General features: G+C 37.3%; 1 protein-coding gene across 1 annotated transcript; it reads left to right on the forward strand.

Annotated features, from left to right (window-relative positions):
- Positions 1-490: 490 nt before the first annotated feature.
- LOC120217479 (DNA-directed RNA polymerase V subunit 1-like) lies at positions 491-22,998 on the forward strand. The gene is made up of 20 exons (XM_039214563.1): positions 491-816; positions 1,141-1,182; positions 2,629-2,737; positions 9,704-9,830; positions 9,958-10,070; positions 11,681-11,734; positions 12,222-12,383; positions 12,999-13,157; positions 13,267-15,150; positions 15,263-15,438; positions 15,596-15,662; positions 15,776-15,900; positions 16,813-16,970; positions 17,478-17,752; positions 18,003-18,176; positions 18,280-18,417; positions 19,072-19,627; positions 19,664-20,786; positions 21,372-21,486; positions 22,343-22,998. Exons 3-20 carry the CDS (start codon positions 2,657-2,659, stop codon positions 22,736-22,738), a joined length of 5,883 nt encoding a protein of 1,960 aa, XP_039070494.1. The 5' UTR covers positions 491-816; positions 1,141-1,182; positions 2,629-2,656; the 3' UTR covers positions 22,739-22,998.
- The last annotated feature ends 566 nt before the right edge of the window (positions 22,999-23,564 follow it).

A 23,564-nucleotide genomic window follows, 5' to 3' on the forward strand; every position in this document is an offset into this window, starting at 1 on the left:
TTTAAAAATTATAAAATAATCATTATTTTAACCAAACTGTTATAAAATACTTTGTAAGAGTAGATCAAACTTAATGATCATTTTATAACTATTTAAAAAATTTAAAATTATTTTATAACTTTTAAAAGTTACGTGACTAAAATGATAATTTGAGTATAGTTTAGTGACATCTAGTGTACTTTAACCTATTAAATATCGAATATTAGCTCTGTTGATAACTTAATTGTAACAATTTAACGATCATTGTATAAATTTGAAAAATGTGTTGACCATTTTACATCTTTTGAAAATTTAGTGATCAAAATGATACTTGAAACATAATTTAATTACCATAAGTGTGATGTACCCTATAAATATCCAGTATTTGCTCTGTTGTGAACCTATGGAGGCTGTGAATTTAAATGCGCTTTTAAGAGTTTTCAGAAGTTATAGTTAATTTAGGAATTATATATAAACAAAACACCCGTGCAGTGCAATTCTCTGCATGATCTTCTCTGTCATTTGACTCTCCAGATCTTTGTGTGTTTTCACTTCTCCGGTGCTTCTGCTCTCATTTCTTTTAGGTAGGGAGAGGAAGAGGGGAAGATTGTAGGAAATCATGGAAGGAATTTTTATTTGAAAGAAAATCATTAGTCTGGCTGCATTTTGCTCTTCCCTTCTCCCCACCCATTACACATTCTCGTTTGATCAGTCATTTCTGGCTCGTACATTGAGAACCCATTTGGCTTCCTCTCTTTTATTTTATGGGGTTTTAGGGTTTTAAGTGTTTCAAAATCTTAGTCTCAGAAAATTCAGAAGGAAACAAAGACATTTCAGGTAATTTATTGAAAGTCTTATGAGCACAATTTACGATTTCATTTTATTTTTATTAATGTTTGGGTATTTTGGAAATTGAACTAAAGATATGAGGAAAATGGAGAGAAAAAAGATGACATTTTCTTAAAGTTCTCGGTATTCTTTTCCCTAAGTTGTTGAAATTTGCTTTTTTTTTATTACAATTTTTGAGTTGAGTTTTTATTTGTTTTTTTTTTGGCTTGTTACTGGATATGTTACGGTGTTTCTTTCTTCATTCTATGGGGAACCAAGAAAAGGTTTGACTTCTCTTAAAAACCCATTTGCCGGGTTTCTTTGCTTTTTCAGGTTATTTCATTGAGGTAGACTAAGAGGAAGAAGAATTTGGAGGTATTGGCTTTTTACCCTTTTCCTTCTGCTCCTTGTTTAACCCTTTCTTCCTCATGTAATCTTTGGTGAGAAAGTTGATTTGAAACACAAAGAGATGTGCAAGGGATTTGAGCCATTTTTGTTTTGTTAGTCAACTTCCGTTTGGTTATTAGTTTTGCTTATGAGTCATGCATGTCTTTTATCTTGCTTTTTCTTTGTGTATCTTCCTACTGGAGTAGAGAGTGCTTTGTTGACCTTACTCGGTGCGAGTCTTTTCCTATTCCTGATATAATAGGGAAAAAATCTCCCTTAATCTCTTTGCTGCTTACTTTGCATTATGATTTTGTGAAGTTAGCTAGTTAAAATTTCTTGTTTTTGGCTATTGATTTTCATCATGTTGTCTCAGCCTACTATTTTGTTTAATGGAAAAACCAAATATATATTTTCGACATAAATGTAGCTACTGTTTTGCGGATATTCATGATTATGTTACTTGGGCTCAAGTGTGACTGTTGGTTACGTATATACTTATGTGCTTGGAGGGTCATACTCTTGTATCCTTGTCTGGAACTGTGTTAGACATGGCTGATGGAGACATGTATTTTAAGCAAAATAAAGAGATGGACCAAGATAAGTCCATGCTTCCTGGGTTTGAAAGAGTAATTTTTTGATCCCCTTAAAATTAAGATTGTCTATATAATTAGATGAATCATAGTCAGGTGGGCGAATGATCCTATTGCAGCCCCTATGATGTTTAGAAGTATGATTAAGCAGATTAAACATGTTGGAATGAGCTTAATTGGTTGAAAGATCCATTTCATCCCCAGGGATAAAAATCAGATCTTGATAAGTTAGCTGACGGAATCTACAAAGCAATGATTTGTTTTCTGTGTGCTGGAATTTATAGACTTCTCTTATAGACTTCTCTGTCACTTGTGTAATTATTCATGGAGAACTTGCAGACTCAAGTTTAGCACATTAGCTTTGCTCTGATCTATTGAGTTGATATAGTTGTTTGCGATTGAATAGGCTCAGGTCATGTTACTTCAGCTGTTTCTATTTTCCTTGAAGTACCGTGTATGAAACATATCAAGAAATGGGTATGGAGGAATGATCTTCAAAATACATGAGAAAACACAGGAAAAATTGAATGCGTCTCAAACGCATACACATACATATATCTGTCACTGAGTCTGAGTAACATAGGGCTTTAGCTGTACAACCCTAGACTGAGGTGGATTTGTAAAACAATTAATTTTGTCCTTATCATTAGTCCCTAAGATGATCATATGATACCATGTGGGTTCTGGCATTTGTAAAGCTTTTGAATGTAGTTATAGGGAGAAAGCTTCTGATGGTTTTAAACTTTTAATGTCATCAGCATTGGCTTTTTTGTCCATCTTGTGTATTTTTTTAAAGATATTTTTCTCCTTATCGTTATACTTCTTAGATTGTTTCTTTGCACAGTTTTGTCTTATAGTTTGAAGTGAGAGATATGGAGGAAAATTCTTCGTCAACTATTTTAGATGGTGAGATAACTGGTATAAAGTTCTGCTTGGCAACTCCTAAAGAAATTGTAAGTTGAATCTGTCCTTTTCATTTATTTGTTCATTAGCTTGTTTCCATATAGCAATACTCTTCCCCTTTGGTTTGTTGTCATTTTGTTGATCGTGTCACATGATTTTTGGACACTTCTTATTTTACTGTTCCCTTCCCCTCCTATTTGATTCCTTTTTTTTTTATAGGAATAGGAGGTCTCATTAAAAACCTCCCTCATAGTTGACTCTTGATAAGTGGTAACTAATTGAGGGAGGAAAAGAGTACCTCAATTTATTAATAGACCAGAATTACATAATATACACAATACATTCTAACCCTGAATAACATAAGATAGACATAACACTCTAACCCTCGATAATAAAACATAACATTAATACAAATAGCGATGGGAAACAAAGACCCCTCAGCCTAACCCATCCTCAGCTAGTTCATTAGACTCAACAGAAAGCCTGCAACACTCAACCGATCCCCTGCTTAGCTAACCTGTCAGCCTCCATATTGCAACTCCTAGGAACCCATCTAAGAACGACGCCCTTAGCAGTAACAAGAACTCCAATTTCCTCCACCAAATCACTGAAAAAAGTAGGAGCAGGTTGTAGCTTTAAAATCCATTCCACTGCACATTTGCTATCACTTTCCAAAATAAGTCTACCCTTGTTAGCCCAATTGGAAGAAAAGAAAAAGACCAATCCATTCTTAATAGCTTTTAGTTCAGTCACTATAGGGAGACCTGACCCTACTGCAGAAGAAAAATTAGCTAAAGAGCAACTAAAGGAGTCTCTCAAAACACCACCAATACCACCTTGCATCCCATCTCCAGTCACTGCCCCATTAACATTAAGTTTGAACATATCCGATGGTGGAGGAGTCCAGCCAATAACCTTTTTAGTATTCGAACTAGGGAGGAGTTTATCAGCCCGCGTAGGATCCCCTACTAGAAGGTCAGTCTGAATCCGAACCCCAGGGTATTTAGCTAAAAACCATTTCGTCAATCTAAATCTAGTGATAAAGAACAGAACATTAGAGTCACACTTGCCGTTTTCAAAAACAACCAAATTTCTTGCCTTTCAAATAGACCAGAAGATGACAGCTGGAATAAACCTCCAAATAAGTGAATTATGCCTTAGGTTCGACCACGAGCACATAATAGCATAAGGGTCTTGAGGCAACACCGAAGAGATATTCCATAACCTTAGGAATTTGCTCCACAAATCCGAGGCAACAGTGCACGATAGGAATAGGTGTGCAATAGACTCATCCTTAGAAAGACATAATGGACACAAAACCTCCGAAATCTGAATCCCTCTTTTCTTCAATTCCACTCTAACTGCTAATTTCTGATGACAGATCTGCCATAAAAAAGTTTGTACTCTAGGAGGTGCCAATCCATCCCAAACCCACTTCTTCCACTCATAACTCTCTTCCGACCCACCTTGTAACGACTGTCTACAGGATTTGACCGAAAACATGCCATCCCCCTTTCCTGACCATCCCATGAAGTCATCCACAGATCGTTCCAACGAAATTTTGTCGATCAATGACATTAAAGCGATCCACTGGTCCAATTCCCAATCACACAAATTTCTTCTAAGTTGAATGTTCCAAACCCAGACATCATCTTCATACTCCCCAAACTCAGAAACCATCCCCCATTTATTCGTCGACAAAGCAAATATTCTGGGGAAATGGTTTTTTAAAGGCAGATTAGTAATCCGAACATCACTCCAAAAAGCAATTGGCCGACCATTTCCCAGATTCATCTTTGAATTCTGTCTCAAACAATCACCAATCTGATCATTCTTAGCATAGTTACTGAGGATACCTCTCCATATCCAGGAGTCTAAAGGTAAAGCCGCATTTGAAATTGAAAGAGACATACTGCTAACGTTGTTTTTGCAGCAAATCATATTCTTCCACAGTATTAGCAAATTTCCAAACCCATTTCCCAAGTAGGACCCTATTAATCAACCTTAAGTCAAGAATTCCCAGACTACCCTCTTCGATTGGTTTACTAACCGATTTCCAATTCACCCAGTGAATTCGTTTTTTATCAAGATCTTCACCTCAAAGAAAGTTAGCCATCAACGAGTTCAACTTCTGAGTCACTTTTAGAGGGATCTTGAAAATAGATAGAAAAAAGATTGGCAAGGATGATAATACGGATTTAACCAAAACAAGTCTGCCCGTCAGCGACAACGATTTAGCTTTCCACCCAGCTAATCTCTTATTAAAATTCTGGACAACCGGTTCCCACATACCCTCTGATTTTTTCCTAGTTCCAATCGGTAAACCAAGATAAGACATTGGAAAAGACCCCACTCCACAGCTCGCTTTCATAGCCCAATCTTTAACCCTGTCAGCTTCCATATTAACCCCAAATAATGAACACTTAGACAAGTTTAAGTGTAACCCAGACATAGCACCGAAAACCCTCAATACTCTCCTAATATTTAGAATTTGCATTGAAGAATCTCTGCAAAAAAGGATTAAATCATCTGCAAATTGTAGGTGTGACAACTAAAAGGAATTACCAACCCTACCAATGCTGAACCCTTGAAACAGACCTATATCAGCAGCCTTAATCAACATAAGATTTAATAATTCCCCCACTAAATTGAACAGGAGAGGGGAAAGACTGCACCCTTGTCTCAACCCTTTGCTAATATTGAATTCCTCAGTAGGTGAACGGTTAACTAACACCGAAATAGAGGCAGAAGAAACACAACATTTAATCCATGAGATCCATTTTTCCCCAAAACCCATAACCTTCATAATTCTGAATAAGATAGGCCACTCAACCGAATCATAAACCCTACGGAAATCAGCTTTAAAGACAACTCCTTTTCTCCCTAGTTTTCTCCAATATTCAATGCCTTCATTTGCCAACAGAGCACAATCTAGCAATTGTCTACCCGGAATAAATGCGAACTGTGAAGGGCTTACTAAACCATTAATAACAGAGACAAGCCTTTTGGAGAGTACTTTAGAAATAATCTTGTAAAGACTGCCAACAAGACTAATAGGTCTGAAATCCTCAATTCCTTGAGGATTAACCTTCTTGGGAATTAAAGTAATAAATGAATGATTCACTCATTTTTCCCATTTTTTCCCCCTCTGAAAATCTTGAACAAACTGCATGATCTGGTCCTTCAATATAGTCCAGAATTTTTTAAAAAAACCCATTGTAAACCCATCTGGACCAGGTGCCTTAGCACTATCCAACTTAAAGACAGCATCCCACACTTCCTGTTCAGAAAAATCAGCCTGTAACCCAGTCTTTTGTTCCTCTGTCAATTTTGCGAAATTCAGATTACATTCATCCACCTCCAGAGATGTTTTCTCATTGTAATTGACTTTAAAAAAATCAAAGATAGCTGATCTAATCAGAGATATCTATCCCAACCACTTTCAAAGACGAAATAGCATTCGTTCTATTCCTATTAAGAGCACATATGTGATAGAATCTGGTATTTCTATCCCCTTTCTTAATCCATTTAAGACATGATTTTTGGAACCAAATACTCTCCTCCTTCCTATGCAAACTCCACAAATCATTCCTCCAAGATAATAGTTGACCCCATTCTTGTGCAGAAATTCCCCTACCCTAAGACTTTAATTCCAAGTCATTTATCCTGTTTTCCAGCTCTGATATCTGTTCTGAAATTCCCATATTGTTACTGTTTGGCCACATTTTAATCGCTTTCTTTGTTCCCTGAAGAATACTCAGCATACCCCTTCGGGCATTCTCCCTCTTTAGATCATACACATCATTTTGAACCACTCCATTAAACCCATCCTCCTCTAGTAAGTAGTTAAAAAACCGGAAAGGTTTGGGGCCCCAATTTTTGAGATCTTCTTCAAGTAGTATAGGATTATGATCAAATAAGGATTTTGGCAACACTTTCTAGATAACTTTTGGAAATACCTGAAAAAACGCACCACTTAATAGAAACCGATCTAATCTAATCCACGTGGGAGCTTCTCTATTATTGCACCAAGTAAATCTCCCTCCAACTAAAGGTAGATCCATAAGGTTTAAATTTAGGACAAAGTTGGAGAATAACTCCACTGAATGCCAATTCTGAGCAACTCCAATCTTCTTCTCGGGATCTAGATAAGCGTTGAAATCCCCCCCTAGGCATACAGGCAAATCAAGCTGTTGTATAAAACACATCAGCTCTCTTAAAAATTCCTCTTTATCAGCCTCAACCGACAGTCCGTACACATTAATAACAACACAATCAAAGTTGAGACTCTTAACCCTTCCTGATAACGCAATGAATTTATTGTGTTTAAAATCCCTGCTTACTTCAAACATATTTTCATTCCACAGACATATTAAGCCCCCTGCATAACCAGTAGCCGGCTGAAAACTAAAACCTTCCAAGAAGTTACCCCCTAACTTCCTTAACAATCCCTTTTGGCATTTATTCAACTTAGTTTCTTGAAGAAACATAATCATCGGTTTGATTTTTGAAACTAATCTTGCAACTGCTCTGGATTTTTCCTTTCTACCAAACCCCCTAACGTTCCATGAAATCAATTTGATTTGTGACATAATTAACAATAGCACCAAACCTTTACCGTCCTGTAAAAATCAGTCAAGAGCTTCTAAGAGGCCCTTTTAGCTCCATCATCAAGATCTCCTCTTCCAACACATGATTACCCCCTTTGAAAGAGATCCCCAACATATCACACACATCCCTAGTAGCAGCAGCTTCCAATCTTGCTTCGACAGATTTGTGTGAGAACACAGAATTAACACTGTTTTGATCCATATTTTCCCTGTCCAAACCTCTATCAAGTCTTTCATAAATTCGATCATGGAAACAAAATGAAACTTCACCCTCCGAACAATAACTATCAGACCAAGTTGGAGCAATCCTTAACTTCTTATTCTTAAGAAAACCTCTTTTTAAACCATAAGAAATAGACTCCTTATTAATACTCCGCCCCTGAGTACCAGCCAATAAATTTGGAATTTCAACCCTTTCCACCTCTGTTCCTTCTGCTCTACCAACTTCCTTCTCCCGAATTACTCTTTCATCTACCATATCCTCATTTGTAAACTTAGTCTGTAGACTGACGTTAATTCCACCAAAAAGCAAATTTGAGTTGAATTCAGGCGAAGCTATATCCTGATCCTGCCTATTTGAGTCGTCCATCACCTTTTTCTGTGAGTCTCCTAGTTCCTCCACCCGGGATTCTATAAGTCTACCACAACCCAGTCGATTTAAAATGACAACTGGCCCAGCAGTTGATAGTCTAATGGGCTCACTCAAGTCCTCTGATTGGGCTTTATCACTTTCATTGGAAAAATTACTCCTAATCCCAATACCCTGATAATTCCCTCTCAAATTCAAATCCTCTGCTGGACAGTCTGACATCTTTAGTCCACTATGTTGACCTTCTCCCTCCTGCCATATTAAATTCTGACCCCCTTTGCCGCCTGATACAGCTGTACTTACATCCCCTACTAACCATCTGTCAACACTATCCCTAGTATCCTCAGCTGGCAAGTCTGGTCTACCAACCCCATCAGAGCACATGTCTTCTTCCTCCTCTGAAACTTCATCATCTCTGAACATATCCTCGCCGGCCACCGTTGCGTTTCCTACTGAGAAACTTTCCTGTTTTATATAGACCGACCCCACATTAATTTTGACCTTAAAAGATCTCCCATACGAGCCCAAAATAACAGACTCTTGTACATCAAAGGGACTGGCCACCCTCAGCAAGGCCCTTGCCACCGCCATGTCCTCTCTTTTCATCGTCGAATCGTTGATACAGACTAACTTCCCCCACCTTGAGACAAGTTTCTCTATAGAAAAAACATTCCAGCATAATAAGGGGATTCCAACTAACTCAACCGAACAAAACGCCATCGGTACCCCATCATCATTCAAAAGAGAATCAATCCAATCAAACCAGAAGGATAATTCCTCTACTCTGCTCGACCACGCCTCTTTAAAATCTTCCACCGAATCAAAGGTTAATATGCAAGAGTTCCACGCATAACCCCACTTAGCTCCCTTAACCTTGATCCCATCACTTGCCAATCCCTTCAACATTAACTCCAAATCAGAGTGTGGTTTGATAATCCCAATCAATGATCTCTTCACCCAATCCCATTCATCTGAGGGAATATGCATCTCCCAAAGATTTCTCATTCCAGCATCTTTACCAGGGTGACCCACCCTAATATTTTCCTCCACCGGACCTTTCCTCGTCCCATCGGACGAGACTAAAGCATCCTTATATGACCTTTCATCCCTCAAACGACTGAAAGACTGAGATCCAACTCTACTCCTCCAGTTCGCTCCCTTACTCAACTTATCATCATCTTTTCTGGAATTTCTTCCAACTACTAGCATTTGCCTCTGCCTCCGATATTTAGCTACACATACCGAAACTTTCTTCCTATCAATCCAAATACCATTAACATTCTCAATCGCCTTCTTCATTCCATCCTCCTTCTCAAACTGAACGAACGCAAACGTATGATCTCTATAATTTGGCTTGTTAGAACTATTCGGGATGTAAACTCTCATAACACTACCCTGTTGACTAAAAATTTCCTTTAATGTTCTCCAAGTGACTCTCTTCCTAAGATTATCTACAAGCACCGTCCAATCCTCGCTGGAGGACGGACCTCCTAAGACGCTCTCTCTCACCATATTTGACCCTAGTTTCTGGTGATTTCAAAAATATTGAAAATGCTCTATAAGCTTTTTGATTCTTCACTACCTGACCTCCACCCCATACGCAAAAATAATCCTCCTATTTGATTCCTAAAAAAGGCTTGGAACTTGTTAAATCACTCGATTTAACAACATCATTTTCTATGCAAATTAATTTTGATGCATTAGGGCCTCAAATTATTATTGTTAATTTGAACCTTTTTTTTCATTGTCTTTTATTATGCAATAGTTCTTTCTTTGATGCTAATTGACTTTTTCCATCTCCCAAAATTTATTCACAGCTAACATCATCAATAAGTGGCTTTCCTATTAACCATGTCAGTCAGCTCTCAAATTCGTACCTTGGTTTGCCTCTTGAATTTGGAAAATGTAGTGCATGTGGTACAGCTGAACCTGGACAGTGTGAAGGTGCTTACTTCTATCCTAGTCAATAAAAGTTGAAAACAATACAAATATGTATATATATAATGAAGGACGAAAATGTCACTGAGAATATCTTGGAAATGACTAACTTTTCATTTATTGTTGCTTTCAGGTCATTTTGGATATATTGAATTACCAATACCAATATATCATCCTAGCCATATCAATGAATTAAAGCGACTGTTGAGTTTGCTTTGCTTGAAGTGCCTACAATTGAAGAACAAGGTACTAGCTTATCAACTATTGCATTATCTATTATAAATGATCTTGTTTGAAATCGCCTTGTACAAGAAAGCAACTCTGATCCCTCAGACATTTTTTTCATTAGTTGAGGAAGATTTTCTTTCTAGCTAGGTGCAGGCTTGCTTCATGGTTTCTAGCTAAGGAAACTCATATTACTATTTCCAAGGATGATCTTATTGCCGACCCGTCCTTAGTGGATTCCTACTCGTCCCATTCTAATCGGATTTCAACCGTGTTTCCTTGGTCCCCTCCTCCAAAAGGTTTTATTAAACTTAATGTGGATGCGGCTACCTCGAGTGATTGGAAGAGGAGTGGCTTAGGTGGTATTTTGAAAGACATGTCTGGTTCGATCCTTGGCTCCTTCAAAGAGCCTGCTGGTCCGGGGCCCCCAACTTTAATGGAATTGAAGGCTATCCTAAAGGGCTTAAATTTTTATGAATCTATGTGTCATAGGTTTAAAGATAGATTGATTATTGAGAGTGATAGTAAGGTAGCAGTTGGCCGGGTTAAGGATGTGGTCTCGTCCTGTTGTTTATGTTCAAATTGTTAAAGACATTATTCAAAAGCTTAGTGTTTTTGAAGGTTTTATTAGTTGGGTTAGTAGGACAGCCAATATAGAGGCGGATGTCCTAGCTAAGGCTGGTATTGGTTGAATTATGTTCTGTTAAGGGCTGTTTCTTTCTGGTTTTGTATCTCTTGAGGGAGATTAGTTTGTATTACTTTGTCATATCTGAGTTTAATGAATCCTAGGGCACTCTTTTCCTCCTTGTGCGGATTAAGGAACTATTTTTAAGTTCCGTTAATCACGAAGGGGGTTTTATTGAGGCCTTCTATTCCTATAAAAAAAACGAAGATGTATGGTGCTGTCACAGGTTGTGCAGCATTTTAGGTTGAAATGTAAATCAATTTTCCATGCTCCATTAGGACATTGACATAAATCGTGGGATGCTGGGGTATAAGCCTCATAGGATGTTTACTTCTTGTATCTATAAATTTTTAGAAAATTATAAATTGAGAAGCTCATCAAAAAGATAAATATCACAATAAACAATGGTTTGACTATGAGAATATCATAATTATTTTATTTTTACCTTGCCAATTGTAGTGGCTAACTTGTGTAGGGTTAAAACAGGTTAAAATCATACCAGCAGTTAAAGTGATTAGAGGTTTCTCTATTTCCTCTCACCGCCCCAGGATAAATTTGCCATCCCATTTTTCTTTCCGTTTCAAGTTACTTTTTCTCCCTCTTTTCTACTAATTTTGTCTCTAGAACTAAGATCAGCAATTCAGCTTATGCCATCCTGTTATTTGCACAAAACATGAATTAAAGTTTAAATATATAAACGATGTCTCTGTAAGAAAGTGTTTAATCTTGTGGAAATTTCTAGAAATGCTTCGATTTATCCTGTGGAGAATTTGAAACTCTGAGCTCAATGCCCTGCTGTTTTTATATGATTATGTTCCTTAATTTTTATTAAACATTATTTGTGAAAGTTTGGATTCTTAATTCTTTACTTTAAACTATTTAGCATGCTGCTAAATCTGCTCATGTATTTTATTTGCTTGGTAGTTATTAGACTTTTGCATATCAGTTTCAGATTAAAAGTGGCAGTGTCGCTGAAAGATTGCTATCATCATGTTGTGAGGTGAGTTTGAAATGCCAAACATTCTTTGATTGTTTGATTTGCAGTACCCATGTTTACTATTTGCAGTTTATCATTTTTGAATTTTGATGATGTTTACTATTTTGCTTGTGACTGCATGCACGCAAACAGTTCCTATCCCCATATTAACTGTTTGGTCATGATGCGGGATGGGAGTGTTTCTAGAGCCTACTGTTTCAGATGAAAGAGAGGCAAAATAGTGGGAATATGATAATCAATTTTAATTTAAGGGTAACTTTTGAAGATATTTACATGGAGTAACAATTGAAATTGTGTAAATTACACATAATGGGATGTCTAGTATAATATCTGATTGGCCGATTCGTAATCTTGTGACTTGTATTCAAGGAGAATTATTTCTCAATGTTAGCTGGAAATGGACTAATTTGTTTGTACTTGTTCTCTTTAATTTATGTTGGAGGTGTGTTATTCTTTTGTTTTCTCATCATGTACTCTTTTGATTTACAAGTATACTCCACAAGTTTCAATCAGAGAAGTTAAAACGACAGATGGTGCTTGTTATTTGGAGTTGAAGCAGCCATCTAAACAATCAAAAACTAACTGGAATTTTTTAGAGAGATATGGTTTCCGCTACGGTGACAGTCATACTCGACCTCTTCTGCCTTGTGAGGTTTGTCTTCAAGTTCTCTCACCTTTTGGTGTTTGACCTTAGCTTTAATGTTGTTCATGTTTGTAGAGATTTGATGCGAGTCATTGTGTGCCATTGACTTTATACTTCTCTTATTTTCCCAATTTTTTCATGATTTGTTGTTTTACTTTGAGCTTTACGTTGTGGCTTCTGTTTTTAATTTTTTTATCATACTGCAACAGAGCATGTAATTAAGCACCTGGACATGCATTTACTTGTATTAGTATCATTAAGTTCAGTTTAGTGGTAGTCTGTTAAAGTAGACAGTAGCATATTCAAGTCTGACTGATTTTTTGTTCATATTTCTTTGATTTCAAGAATCAACAACTTGGTTTTTAGTTATATATTATCTCTTAAATATACCCAAATGCATCTGTTTAAATAATAACTTTTAGTTCCTGATACATCCTGATGTGAGAGTTGATTTGTTGGACGGATTCTAAATTTTACTGAATCTTGAATGATTATCATCAGGATAGCATTAAGTTTCCTGAACTGTTTTATAGTCTGTCTTGTGAATAGCTTTTTGATATTGGGTCTTTAGTGAAATATCAATGGTTTCAGGGTTAAGTTCTATTTATTTGAAAATGCTAATAGGTTATGGAAATACTCAAGAGAATTCCTGCACAGACAAGACGAAAGCTTTCTGGGAAAGGGTTCTTCCCACAAGAGGGATATATCTTGCAGTATTTGCCAGTTCCTCCAAATTGTTTATCTATCCCAGACATTTCGGATGGTGTGAGTGTTATGTCGTCGGTAAGTGTATTATGAACCAAAGAGGTTGCTTATCTTGATGTTTTATGTTGGATGATGTTAGTGTTATCTTTTCCATGGTTGAACATCATTTCCTTTTTTTTTTTGCTAGGATCTTTCTACATCAGTGCTGAGAAAGGTTCTGAAACAAGTTGAGATAATAAAAAGCTCGAGGTCTGGTACCCCAAATTTTGAATCTCACGAAGTAGAAGCTAATGATTTGCAATCAGCAGTTGAGCAATATCTTCAAGTTAGGGGTACTGTTAAGGCATCGCGCAACATAGATGCGCGATATGGGGTTAACAAAGATGCCAGTGATTCTTCAACAAAAGCATGGCTTGAGAAGATGAGGACTTTATTCATCAGAAAGGGTTCAGGATTCTCTTCACGTAGTGTGATTACTGGGGATGTATACAAAAAAGTGAACGAAATTGGTATTCCATCCGAAATTGCTCAGAGAATTACTTATGAGGAGAGGGTCAACATACACAACATGAGATATTTGCAAAATCTGGTAGATAACAACTTGTGTTTGACCTACAAAGATGGCTCCTCTACATATTCACTGAGGGAGGGTTCAAAGGGGCATACCTTTTTGAGACCTGGTCAGGTGGTACATCGTCGGATTATGGATGGGGACATTGTTTTCATAAATAGGCCACCAACCACACACAAGCATTCATTGCAGGCACTTTCAGTATATATCCATGATGATCATACAGTGAAGATAAATCCCCTAATTTGTGGGCCACTAAGTGCTGATTTTGATGGAGATTGTATTCACTTGTTCTACCCGCAGTCTTTATCAGCAAAAGCAGAAGTTTATGAGCTCTTTTCGGTGGAGAAGCAGTTGCTTAGCTCTCATAGTGGCAACCTAAATTTGCAGTTGGCTACTGATTCATTGTTGTCACTGAGAGTTATGCTTCAGACATCTTTGTTTAGAAAAGCAGATGCTCAACAATTGTCCATGTTTCTCTCTTCAGCTTTGCCACAACCTGCTTTTTTGAAGGGTAATCACGTTGGTCCCTGTTGGACAGCTTTTCAGATTCTACAGACTGCTTTTCCTGCCTGCCTAGATTGCTCCAATGATAGATACTTAATTGGAAAAAGCGATATATTGAAAGTTGATTTCAGTAAGGACTTAATGCAGTCTGTCATCAATGAGGTCGTTGCATCTATTTTCTATGAGAAGGGTCCAAAGGAGGCTCTTAACTTCTTTGATTCTTTACAGCCTTTATTGACGGAGAATATCTTTGTGGAAGGCTTCACTGTTAGTCTTGAAGATTTTTCTGTCTCCAGGGAAGTTATAGAAAACATTCAGAAGGATATCCAGGCCATTTCTCCTTTGCTTTATCAGTTAAGGTCAACATATAATGAATTGGTCAAGTTGCAAATTGAGAACCACATCAAAATAGCTAAAGCACCAATAGCTGATTTCATACTAAAATCAGCCTTGGGTAATTTAATTGATTCTAAGAGTGATTCTGCTGTCAATAAGGTTGTTCAGCAGATTGGATTCTTGGGAATGCAACTTTCAGATAAAGGAAAATTCTACTCAAAGACTTTGGTTGAAGATGTGGCATACCAATTCCAATTCATATATCCTTCAGATGCAGTCGATTATCCTTCTGCTGAGTTTGGACTGATTAAAAGTTGCTTTTTCCGTGGGCTTGATCCGTATGAGGGCATGGTTCATTCGATATCTACTAGAGAAGTAATGGTTCGCTCCACCAGAGGGTTGACTGAACCAGGGACCTTGTTTAAGAATTTGATGGCCATCCTTCGTGATGTTGTTATTTGTTATGATGGCACAGTTAGAAATGTCAGTAGCAATTCAATAATACAATTTCAATATGGACTAAGTGCTAGAACTAGACCTCAATTCCCTGCTGGTGAGCCTGTGGGTGTCTTAGCTGCTACTGCGATGTCGAATCCAGCATATAAAGCAGTCCTCGATTCATCTCCTAGTAGCAATTCTTCTTGGGAACTGATGAAGGTATTCTTTGTTAGTTCATTATGTCTTGTGTAGGATGAAATGATTATGTGGTGCTTAAGCATGTCTGTTTTGTATGTAACTTACCATTACTTGTGATTTTTCTGATTTTCAGGAAATATTGCTGTGCAAAGTCAGTTTCAAAAATGACCCGATTGACCGCCGTGTAATTCTGTATTTGAATGATTGTGATTGTGGGAGAAAGTATTGCCAAGAAAATGCAGCATATCTCGTTAAGAATCATTTGAGAAGAGTCAAACTCAAAGATATTGCTGTAGAGTTCATCGTTGAGTATGTTTAATCTCATAATCACTCAGTTTCTGGGGTTTCATTTTCCTTTTTACCCCAATATATTGTTTGTTAAAAGGAGAATATATATATATATATATAGGGTTACTGTTTTGCTTAACTAATGCAGTAAGTCCTAACCTTAGCCCATTTCACACAGATACAAGCAGCAGCAAACTGTAGCAGACATAGAAGCAGGCCTTGTTGGGCATATCCTCCTCAATAAGGTTACTATATTTGGCCTAAAATTATTGTATCTTTTAGGATATATTTAAGAATTTAAATTGTGTCTGTGTTGCTTCTTTTAAGATATCTCATTTTAGAAGTGGTGATAAAACAGGCTCTCTTGAAGGAGTTAAGTATTAGTATGCAAGAGGTTCATATGAAGTGCCAAGAAACTTTTAACACATTTCGCAAGAAGAAAAAGACTGCTGATTTTTTTAGGAGGACAGATTTGTTTGTCAGGTTAGTTTTCTTCAATGGAACTTGTTATGGCAGGCTAAATGTGTTCTCTTTATTCTACTCTCCGTTAGGTGTTACTGTTAGAATGCTAAAATAGATGCAAAGTTCTTATCATCTCATCAATGATCACGTGTATGTAAAATAGATGCAAAGTTCTTCTACGTTACTGACCTCATGCCAAAAGGACTAAGTGCCAACTGTCAACAATCCAAATCTTTCTGAGTAACCGATCTCATGTCAAAATCGGACTAAGTACCAATTATTGACAATAACCTATTAGTTAAAGTGTTTCGAGAAAATATTCCAATTTTACCGCCGGTGCACTTTCTCTGTCCTTTAGGGTCTTAAAATTGCTTATGCGTTTCATTATGCTGTGAATTGAAAACCTCTTAACACTTGGGCTTTAACTCAATTGTTAATGGTGGACGTGAGACATTGCTAGAAATCCTAGGTTTTAGCTGTTGTGCTCTCCCTTTTAGCAAAAACATAAATGAAACCTCATGCTTTATCTGGCTGTTAGCCAATCAAGAGTTAGTAGAGTTTGATTTTCTTGGACTGTTGGTCATTTGCACTAGAACCCTTATGTTGTGTGATCTGTCTGTGTTATGTTATTTATTTGGTTGGAATGTGATGTGGTATTGGTAAAAGTTTTGCCTGATAAGAATCATTGTTGATGTTGGTCTTTTCTTTGGAAGGACCAAGTTGCCACCTGAAAAGATTTGGGAGGCAGTTTGATGTTTGCGTTTAGAATGCATTTTCAATTTTTATCTATTTAATTTTATCTGATGTCTGTTCATCATGGCTTCCTCTTTGTTTGCATTTCTTATCATCTAGAATCTCTATTATATCTTGATCCACCACACTTCTCAGTCGTAACATGTTTCATTTCTCCTCTCTTTAAAACTTTTTTGGCAGTGAATGTTGTTCCATCCAGCAATCTTGTGCGGACAAAGGACTTGACATGCCATGCTTGATGTTCTCTTTCCGAAATACAAGCGATGATAATCTTGATAGTGCTATACAAATCATGGCTGATATCATCTACCCTGTTCTTCTACAAGCAGTGATCAAGGGTATTGCCCTATTCTTTGTGATTTTTGGTATATGGCTTCTCTTTTGGTGAAACATTATGTTTTGAATTCTACATTTTGGTTTTAGTATACTTCAAGGGAGCTGTGATGATCCATTAGCTTTCTCTTTCAATTTTTTTATTATGTAATTATGTTAGCAAGTTAAGGTTGTTAAGGGCTGCAGATATAATCTCCTCCTATTTCTAGTCATATTTTTTTATTATTTTAATTTTTGTGAGTTTAATGCACATGGAAGCAGTGATGAGGTTCAAGAAAGGGTTGGCCACAAAACTCATTTAGATATCCACAAAATTATTGTTATTTGAATAATTATTTTCAACTTTTGTACAGTTCTCAAGTTGTTAAATTTTCCAAATCTTATAATAGTTGGTCTTGAATACTTTCTCTCTCGATTATATTTTACTTGTAATCTTAGAAACTGGTTATGACAGTTGCTTTTGGCAGTGTTTGCAATTTGATATTTACTGTTTCAATATCTTTAATGGACAGGTGACCCCCGTATCTGTTCAGCAAATATTATCTGGGTTAACCCGGATACGACAACTTGGATAAGAATTCCAAGCAAGACTCAGAAGGGTGAATTGGCCTTGGAAGTTGTTTTGGAGAAATCTGCTGTGAAGCAGAACGGTGATGCCTGGAGGACTGTCATTGACTGTTGTCTTCCAGTGCTAAACATAATTGACACCCAGAGGTCTATACCTTATGCTATAAAGCAAGTTGAACAACTGCTTGGAATTTCTTGTGCGTTTGAACAAGCAGTGCAGGTTTGTTTCAACCAAACATTAAGTGTAGAGCTGGGTTTTGATGGTTGTTTAGATGTGCATACTTTTCATATTTGTCTTGCATTTTTTGCATGTGGCATCTACTATAACATAACTTTTGCTTACCGTTAATGGATGAATATAGTGGCACGTATTTACTACTATCATAACAAATGATCTTAAAGCTTCATTTTTTCAGTCTATAGACCTTTGTGTCACTGAAAGTGCTCACTTTTTTGTGACAAATTTACAGCGTCTCTCCACTTCTGTGTCAATGGTGACGAGAGGTGTTCTAAGGGAACACCTCATGCTCTTAGCTAACAGCATGACATGTTGTGGAAACTTGATTGGCTTCAACTCTGGTGGTTACAAAGCACTAGTTCGCTCGTTGAATATTCAAGTTCCATTTACCGAGGCAACGCTGTTTGTAAGTATTTTGTTATCCTTTCTAAGTTGAGAAGTACCAGAATTTCCCTTCTTGGATAAACCGTTGTTCCTTTTGAATTAATCAATTCTTTATGGTTGCACAGACACCAAGAAAGTGCTTTGAAAGAGCTGCAGAGAAGTGCCATGATGATTCCTTGTCTAGCATAGTTGCATCCTGTTCTTGGGGTAAACGTGTGGCTGTTGGAACAGGTTCACGGTTTGACCTCCTGTGGAATCAGGAGGTATGTCATATTTGAAGTTAATTCTTTTTAATGATATTCCCCATTCTTATCCTCTATTGTTGCTTGGACTTGGTATTTTTGATGGAATTTCAGTGTCAAAAGGAATATGGGTGTGGGATGGGATCTGTGTAGGACCAGCTGGAGATGTCTGAATCCACCAAATTACGCTAACTTGTTGCCCTAACTTGAATTAGCTTCAGTTCCATACCCTTTTAGGTTTCAGTTGCTATAGATCTTCATGCCAAATAATAAGCTGACAATTTATACTCAGTTATGGTTATAAGATAAGAAGGTTGATAATCTAATGTCATCTTTGTTTTTTTGGTTCCTCTCTTTTCCTCCATCTTGGGTTGCCAACATCTTTGTCCTTTTCATTTGTCCCATTTTGGTTCATTTATTAGTATTTTAATATTTTTACTTGAAAAAAAAGGATTTTAATATTTTATTTTGGTTAAAGAATCCCCATAACTTTTTCCTCCTTTTGGACCCTTTATACCTGTATTCACATGTGTTCTATTTCATGTAGTTAGCATGTCATCCACTTAGATGCCTACCTGCAACCGACGCTTGCAATCGAGTCCAAACAACAAAAGTCCTATTGGCTTTCATCGATTTCTAGTATAGCATTTTCTCATTATTGCTTTTATTTATCAGTTTGGATCTGATCAAATTAGTGGGATGGATGTCTACAACTTTCTGCACATGGTTAGTGGTTCTGGTGGAAGCCATTCTAATACTGATTGCCTAGGAGAAGAAGTTGATGATCTAATGGACATAGATGAAGTGGACGAGTGGTGTCTGTCTCCAGACCATACAGCTGGTTTAGATAAGCCGGTGTTTGAGGACGCAGCTGATTTTGAGAATACTTTTGATGGCCAGCCAGCTAGTTCAAGTTGGGACAAAGTTGCGTCTTCAGACAAGGTGCCAGATGTTGGTTGGGATGCTTCTGCGTGGAACAAAAATGCTGAAAATGGTGACAAATTTGCAGCAGCTGCGACCAGTCCGAAGAAGCAAAACGAGTGGTCTGGTTGGGGGGCGAGCAAATCTAAATCGCAAGATGTTGTTCCTCCAAAAGTGGATGTTGGTTGGGATGCTTCGTCTGCATTGAATAAAAATGCAGAGGACGGTGACAATTTTGCAGCAGCTGCATCCAGCTCGAAGAAGCAAAATGAGTGGTCTGACTGGGGCACGAGCAAATCTAAATCACAAGGTGGCTCCACAAAAATGGATGGAACTTCTGTGAAAGAGCAAACTGAATTGTCTGGTTGGGGAAGGAAAAAGTTTGATATACAAGATGCCCTTCCTGTGGAAGAGAAGACCTTCAAGTCTAATGGTTGGGATTCTGGCTCTAGCTGGGGAACGATGGGAAAAGAATCTGAAAAACTTGAATCTAGTGATGCACCACAATGGTCTGGTTGGGGGACAAAAGATTCCATCCATATGAAAACCTTGGACGATTCTCCCAAATCTAGTGGCTGGGATACTGTTTCTTCTTGGGGGAAGAAGATCACAGGAAATGATAACCAGCCAAACCAAGGGAGAGAAAAAAGCGGATGGGATAATAAAACAAGTCAAGTAAAGCCAGGGCAGTCAACATCTGGTTGGAATAACAAAGCAACAGAAGTAAAGGTAGTTCAATTGACATCTGGCTGGGATGAAAAAACTACTCCGGAAAAGGCAGTTCAGTCCACGTCTGGTTGGGTTTCTTCAGCTGCTGCAGGCTGGAATAGGGATGAGTCACCTACAAAAGGCTGGAATAAGAATAATTCTTCAGACCAACAAAAGTCGTATACAATGAATAGTTCCTGGGACCATCAAAAGTCACCTGCAACTAATAGTTATTGGGACCAACAGAAGTCACCTGCGACGAATAGTTCTTGGGACCAACAAAAGTCACCTGCAACTAATAGTTCTTGGGACCAACAGAAGTCACCTGTGACAAATAGTTCTTGGAACCAGCAAAAGTCACCTACGGTGAATAGTTCATGGGACCAACAAAAGTCACCTACAGCGATGAGTTCTTGGGATCAACAAAAGTCACAAGAAAGTTTGCAAGGTTGGGACACCCTTAATGACTTAAACCAGCCTGCAAGTTCTAGTGGCTGGGACATGCCAAATGATGAGGATAACACTGAAAGTGAAAAGCAGCATCAGTGGGGACAGACTAGGGGCTCACGTCGTTGGGCTTCAGATGCTAGTAAGAACCGTCCAGTGAAGTCAGCTCGACCAATGAATGATGATTCCGGTATGGCTGCAATGTATACTGCTACAAGGCAAAGACTAGACATGTTTACTTCCGAGGAGCAAGATATTCTCTCGGCTGTTGAGCCACTCATGCAGTCAGTCAGAAAAATAATGCACCAGACTGGGTAAACTTTCTCCGACTTCTCTCTTGAAATTTTTTGACAATATAGGTTTTTAGTTGCATCACAAAGTGGAATGGAATTTCTTTATGTTAGTTAACATGGATATGCATGGCTGAGGAAATTTTGGGAAATTAGATAATAGATACCCTTACATTTGATATTCAATTTGTATGATCTTCGGTCTCTAATCATCTAACAATCAGGAAACAATTTATTTGTATTAATAATTGCACCCTTCTAGTTGACATGATCATGATTCTGGAAAATCTGGTTAATTAAATACTCTATTCACTATTCAGCTTTGAATATATAAGAGATTTGCATTAACATTCTTTTCTACCATAGTTCATGTCGGAATTTTTATGATTCTTTTAAGCAATAGTATTTGCTCAAGTTTTATTAGATAAAGTGTTAAAAAGCAGACACTCCAAATGACTTAGCCTACATTTATCCTCGGTGTCTAATTATTGTACTTGATCTTTTTTCTACTTACCCATCTCCTGGCTGTGGAGCCAATGGTTTCTGCTCCTCTCTGCTTGTTTTCATCTTATCCCAGGTGTTTTCTTAATAGAAAATTCATGTGTGAAGGTACAATGATGGGGATCCACTGTCCGCTGAGGATCAGTCGTTTGTTCTTGATAATGTTTTCGCTCACCATCCAGACAGAGCTGTAAAAATGGGTTCTGGTGTTGACTATGTTATGGTATGCTTGGTTATCAACTTTTTCCCTAGTTTGCTTTTGTTTAAATTATGTTCCTATCGTTTGTTATACATGGAAGAGTTTTAAGCCATTTCCCTCAAAATTTGTGATTTGTGAGCTTTTGATCTATTAAAGTGGACAATGGCATCCATTTAAACACATTCTATGCTTTATGCTTCAACTCACGAGACACTCACTATTGACCCCTAGTACAAGCTTGTATTTCTTTTCATGTTTTTCATGTTAACTCTCATGCCAATGTTTCTAATTCACTAATGATGAGGAATAGTTGTCCAAGGTGTGAACACCGAGATTTCATCTATTTGAAGCTTAACTTCTTTGTTTAGTGATGGCACTGAATTCTCAGGCCTTCTGAAGTACTCTGGTCATATCCGATGAAGGCATCTTTAGCTTATGGTGACGTTTTCTTGTCCTTTATTCACCTAAAGCACTAATGCTCCCATGATATGCCTTTTCTTTTGGACTGTGCATTATGTGTGCATGAATTAACGCTTGCTGGTATTTGATACACTTCAGTGACATCTAGATCCTATGCTATATGGTCAAGTAAATCGTCCATGCCATCAACCTGAAACCAATTATTAATAGGTGGAGAGGCCTAACTTGAATATAAGAACACGGAAACTCCGAGACTTAATAGAGAATTTTCTCTTGATGCTTGATTTTGGAATAGGTTACTATGAATGATGGTTTTCTTTTTTGTAATATATTTGTTGCTCTTAAATATGTTGGTTTACAATGTTATACTGATTTTGGTATATTTGTGATATTCGTTTACTATGATGGTTTTCTTGAATTATTAATCAACTATTTGTGTATTTCACTTGATATGGAACAGGTAAACAAACACAGCAATTTCACAGATACCAGGTGCTTCTTTGTTGTCACAACCGACGGTCATAAGCAAGATTTCTCGTATCTCAAATGCCTGGAAAACATGATCAAGGTGAAATATCCTGATTTGGCAGAAGCTTTTAATCCAAAATATTTCCGAAAATCTCGTTTTGGAGGGAATCGTGAGCGAAGTGTTGCTCCGGAGAATTCTCAAGGGAACCGTGAGCGAAGCATTGGTCCGAAGAATTCTCAAGTGAACCGTGAGCGAAGTGTTGCTCCGGAGAATTCTCAAGGGAACCGTGAGCAACACTGGAACCATGAGCAAAGCGTTGCTCCAGAGAATTCTCAAGGGAACGGTGAGCAAAGCGCTGCTCGGGAGGATACAGAGGGGGGAGATTAGGCAGTACGCATCTGTCTGACCGAGTGTTAACATCATTCAGAAAAGGGTTTAGGTAGACATTTTGCTCTTTCCTGGTACATTAATCTTTTGACTTGTACATATAAAAGCAGATGTTAAGTGTGTTTATTCCCCTAAAAAAAGGTACTAAACTTCCATAGATCCTTGTATGAACTTCCCTTTTTTAACCCCAAACATGACCAGTTAATGTATTCTAGTTATAGTGGTTAACTTATGTCGATTAGACTATTCGATTTCTCGAAGTATTCGTGTCCTATACTTTTATTCGACATATCCAGACATGATCATTGATATATAATTCTTTAAGGATTTTCTTTATTGGTCTTAGACCTCTTGGTATAAGGTCGAGATTATTTTAGAGTCGGGTTGGGCCGAGTTTATTTCCTCCATTTACGAAATTCGAAACTAACTAGCACAAACTTTCTTACTAAACTATGCGTAATGGGTGGTATTGTTTGTAAAATGAAATCATAACATTAGTAGCGTTATTAAGGGATTATTCTTTTTATTTTGGAAAAATAAAAGTGAAACAAAACACAAATAGAAAGCAATATTATTTCATGAATATGATTTACTTTTAAATTAAGAATTATTAATAAAAGTATATTTTATACTTTAAATGAAAAATTGATAGTCTGATAGTTGTCCACTGTCCATGCAAGCAACAATTAACAAACGTGTCAAGATGCATTGTTATACATAATAGTTTTTTTTATTAATCTGATGTGAATATAAGGTTGTATCCGTTTAAAGATTTTTAATTATTTGATTTTTTGTATATACGATGTTCAAACTCAAAACCTCAAGA

Source organism: Hibiscus syriacus, unplaced genomic scaffold (genome assembly GCF_006381635.1).
Source record: "Hibiscus syriacus cultivar Baekdansim isolate YM2019G1 unplaced genomic scaffold, ASM638163v2 tig00110187_pilon, whole genome shotgun sequence".
Taxonomy (NCBI): domain Eukaryota; kingdom Viridiplantae; phylum Streptophyta; class Magnoliopsida; order Malvales; family Malvaceae; genus Hibiscus; species Hibiscus syriacus.